At 44.9% G+C, this 4077-nt stretch overlaps 1 protein-coding gene across 1 annotated transcript in view; it reads left to right on the top strand.

Annotated features, from left to right (window-relative positions):
• LOC112078530 (neurobeachin-like protein 2) overlaps nt 1-4077 on the top strand; it is a 22497-nt gene that overhangs the window by 2959 nt on the left and 15461 nt on the right. The window contains exon 2 of the mRNA XM_070442071.1: nt 497-643. Coding sequence (XP_070298172.1) covers nt 497-643 — 147 coding nt within the window. The remainder of the gene's footprint in view (nt 1-496; nt 644-4077) is intronic.

The following is a 4077-nucleotide window of genomic DNA, read 5'->3' on the forward strand; positions in this document are numbered from 1 at the left end:
AGGCTTTGGGAGCGAGAAGGTACAGTACTGCACCTCTTAGATGTAAAGTCCCTGTTTAGGGGACCTGCGTGGTTCGGTACCAGTCCCGACCATATTTTCACTTAGAAATCCATCTGTGGACCCCGTAGATGGAAATGGCTTACATTGAGCGCAGCCCTAGTCCCCACGGACACAGTAGTATATTTTTTTGCCTGTGTGACGTAGAGGTGAAATCTGAAACCACTTGAAGCTGGGATGTCCGTCCTACCGTTTTAATTCGCCCTTCGACTGTCCGTCATCTCCTGCTGAACCCTACGTCACAGACAGTGACAAAGCACGCGCTTGCCAATCGTTACAGTCCAGGATCCAGGATCCAACTTTTTTTCAGTTCTGTGCTGTTTTGRTTGAGCAAAATGTAGCCCTAAATGTTAACTGGCTAGTTAAATGTTGACTGGCTATTCTCCCTCCCTCCTCTCCCCTCCTTTCTGCTGTGTTTCTGTCTCTCAGTCTGTTAGAGATGATGCTGGAGTCTTCTCTGTCAGACCTGAGGGACTCTCAGGGTGTCTCTCTACCATACTTCCCCAGTCTGCTGCGTCTCCTCAGGCTGCTCCAGGACTTCCTGTTCTCAGAGGGAACAGACAACCAGACCCTGTGGAGCGAGAAGGTACAGTACTGCACCATGGTCCACACGTTGTCTGCATCTCAAATGGCACCATATATTTCTATGTAGTGCACTACTTTTGACCAGGACCCATAGGGCTCTGGTCAAAAGTAGTACACTATATAGGGAGTAGGGTGCCATTTGGGATGCAGACAATATCAGCCATGCTCAATTATTTGTGAGTGTAAAATCCCTGATCTGATGGTATCCTTTTGCATAGGGTTGACCTTTTTACCAAACAGCTGAGAGAGAGAGACTATGGATGTGTGTCGAGTACGCGCCACTGAGATGAGAGTTTGTCGGTACAAACGGTCCACTATATAAACCATATGTTGAGGATGTCTAACCTTGATTGCAGGAAATTATTACTCACCTCTTAGATGTAAAGTCCCCTGTTTAGGGGACCTGCGTGGTTCTGGTACCAGTCCCGACCCATATTTTCATTTAGAAATCCATCTGTGGACCCCGTAGATGGAAATGGCTTACGTTGAGCGCAGCCCTAGTTCCCACGGACACAGTAGTATATGTTTTGCGCCTGTGTGACGTAGGATGTGAAATCTGAAACCACTCGAAGCTGGGATGTCTGTCCTACCGTTTTAATTCGCYCTTGCGACTGTCCGTCATCTCCTGGCTGAACCCTACGTCACAGACACTGACAAAGCACACGCTTGCAATCSTTACATCGTAGCTCAACATTCACTATAGCACATTCAGAGATCGATTTACAGCCATTAGTCTCAAATAATTCCTAGATTTGAAACAAACAAAAAACACTTTCTGTTTCTCATAGATGGACAATAATAATATGAGACGAAAGGCGAGTTCCTAACGAGTTCAGGAAGCTACGCTAGAGGTCTGTGTGGCTCACAGCGGTGGGGGCTGATGTTTTGATCAAGAGAGACCTTTAGACAATATGCACATTTTCTCTGACACTAAAAATACTAATATGTATTTTACAGTTGTAAGAAAGGTGAAGTCTTATAGTTAGTGGTTTTATAATCTGATTATACTATATTTAGAAAGCATATAAGTCATTTCAAGCCTTATTCATACAGTTTTGTTGAATAGGAAATACGTCATAAAATATTTAATATTTTCATATTTGTATCATATTTGTACTGTGTATTTGAGCTTGTGTCCTCAAAAGGGACTACCTCTCAGCAATGTATAACTATTTAAGACAGAGAGAATATCAGAGAGAGAGAAATTCTTTGGTCAAAAAGCAAATTAGGCTCCACTTCAAAAGTATTCTACAGGTCTTAAAATCAAGAAAGTCCTAGTAAATGATCATCAGTACACAAACCTAATGTTATTATTCTCAGCTGATTTATTATTTTAAGTGGGGTACTAATATAACAAACACACAACAACAATTCAAGTGGGTGGAAAAAGCTTTGCTCCTTCAAAAGAAAAATAAACAAATCCCAACGCTTAAAGGAAAACTTTGGACATTTATTTATGACCACTTGATCCCACAACTCCTACAGGAGTGCCAAATAGCACCCATTCCTACATAGTGCTACTTCTGACCAGAAAGTTATGCACTATGTAGGGAAAGGGTGCCATTTGTGATGCATCTCAACAGTAGTTATAACTCAGAGTAGAGCTGCCCTGTCCTACAACTCTCCTCAGGAGGAATGCTATGTTTCTGTACACTGATAGATAACCACTGGTCAGAGTAGAGCTGCCCGTCCTACACAACTCTCCCAGAGGAATGCTATGTTCTCTGTGCACTGATAGATAACCATGGTCAGAGTAGAGCTGCCCTGTCCTACACAACTCTCCTCGGAGGAATGCTAGTTCTCTGTGCACTGATAGATAACACTGGTAGAGTAGAGCTGCCCGTCCTACACAACTCTCTCTCAGGAGGAATGCTATGTTTCTGTACACTGATAGATAACCACTGTCAGAGTAAGAGCCCCGTCCTACACAACTCTCCTCAGGAGGAATGCTATGTTCTCTGTCACTGATAGATAACCACTGGTCAGAGTAGAGCTGCCCTGTCCTACACAACTCTCTCGGAGGAATGCTATGTTCTCTGTCACTGATAGATAACCATTGGTATTCTAAACATACTTTCCCCTCAAAAGGTCTAACCTTTATTTGATAGTAAATGTGTACTGACAGACAGAGCGTTGGGATTTGGTCCCACGGCATTTGGAGTTTAAACTTTCAAACCCACGCGTTGACTAATGCCCTCAATGGATGTCGTTTGGAGAAAGAAGTTGTTTCCCAAATAGCACCCTATTCCACCCTATCCCAGCCTATGGGCTCTGGTCAAAAGTAGTCCACCGATATAGTGAATAGGGAGCCATTTGGCATGCAAGCCAGAGTTTGAGCCAGTCTAGTTTTCTAGAGGGAGGTGGGCGTAGCGTAACATAGGTGACTGACCTGTGAGTCCTGTTGCTGGATGTAGCCTGTTGATGATGCGCAGGCCGATCTGAGCCATCTCTCTGAGCTCAGAGCCCGGCGGGTGCAGGGGTGCTGTGCCACGCCTGTAGTCTGTCCAGGAGGTTCACCACCCCTCAAAGATCTACCACGACACAACACATCTGTTAACAGTCTACAACACATTTTCATTCAATTCAATTCCCACAAGGGGCAATTATGTAGGCAAGAGTGCAGTACGTGAAAACAACGATAGCAGAGGGTTACCACACAGTTAAATGATATAGCTAGAACTACTATTCAAACCTCAATTCTTTAAACGTAAACAGCTCGGGTGGCGCAGGTGGTCTAGGGCTAGCTGGCTCGCAGTGTAGCTGCGCGACCAGAGTTCTTGGGTTTCGTGCCCAGGCTCTGTCGCAGGCCGGCCGAGAACGGGGGAGGTATATGGGGCGACGCACAATTGGGCTAGCGGTCGTCCGGGTTAGGGAGGGTTTGGCCGGTAGGGATATCCTTGTCTCATCTGCGCTCGCCTGCGACTCCTGTGGAGGGCCGGGCGAGTGCGTGCTACAAGGGGGCCAGGTGCGGTGTTTCTCGACCCATTGGTTGCGGCTTGGCTTCCCGGGTTGGAGGCGCGCTGTGGTTAAGAAGAGTGCGGCTTGGTTGGGTGTTGCTTCGGAGGATGCGTGTGCTTTTTCTGAGCCTTAGTCATCTCCGAGGGAGTTGTAGCGATGAGACAAGATAGTAAATTACTAGCGATTGGATACCAAAGTCGAAAATTTGGGGAGAAAAGGGGATAAAATAAATATATAAAATAAAATAAAAAACAGTAACAAGTAAAGCACAAACGGCAGACAAGACACATCCACTGACATTAAACACACATACCTTCACAATAAAGGATGAGGCTGTGCCATTAATACATGATAATGTACTAAAATGTATCTACCTAATCGCAAGAGATATGATTTTTATCATGAGAGACCATAAACAATAACTAGTAATGCGCTCATCCAAGAAGGTTCATCTACCTTTTAGGTAAAAATAAATAG

The sequence above is a fragment of the Salvelinus sp. IW2-2015 genome, unplaced genomic scaffold (genome assembly GCF_002910315.2).
Source record: "Salvelinus sp. IW2-2015 unplaced genomic scaffold, ASM291031v2 Un_scaffold5807, whole genome shotgun sequence".
NCBI classification, from domain to species: Eukaryota; Metazoa; Chordata; class Actinopteri; order Salmoniformes; family Salmonidae; genus Salvelinus; species Salvelinus sp. IW2-2015.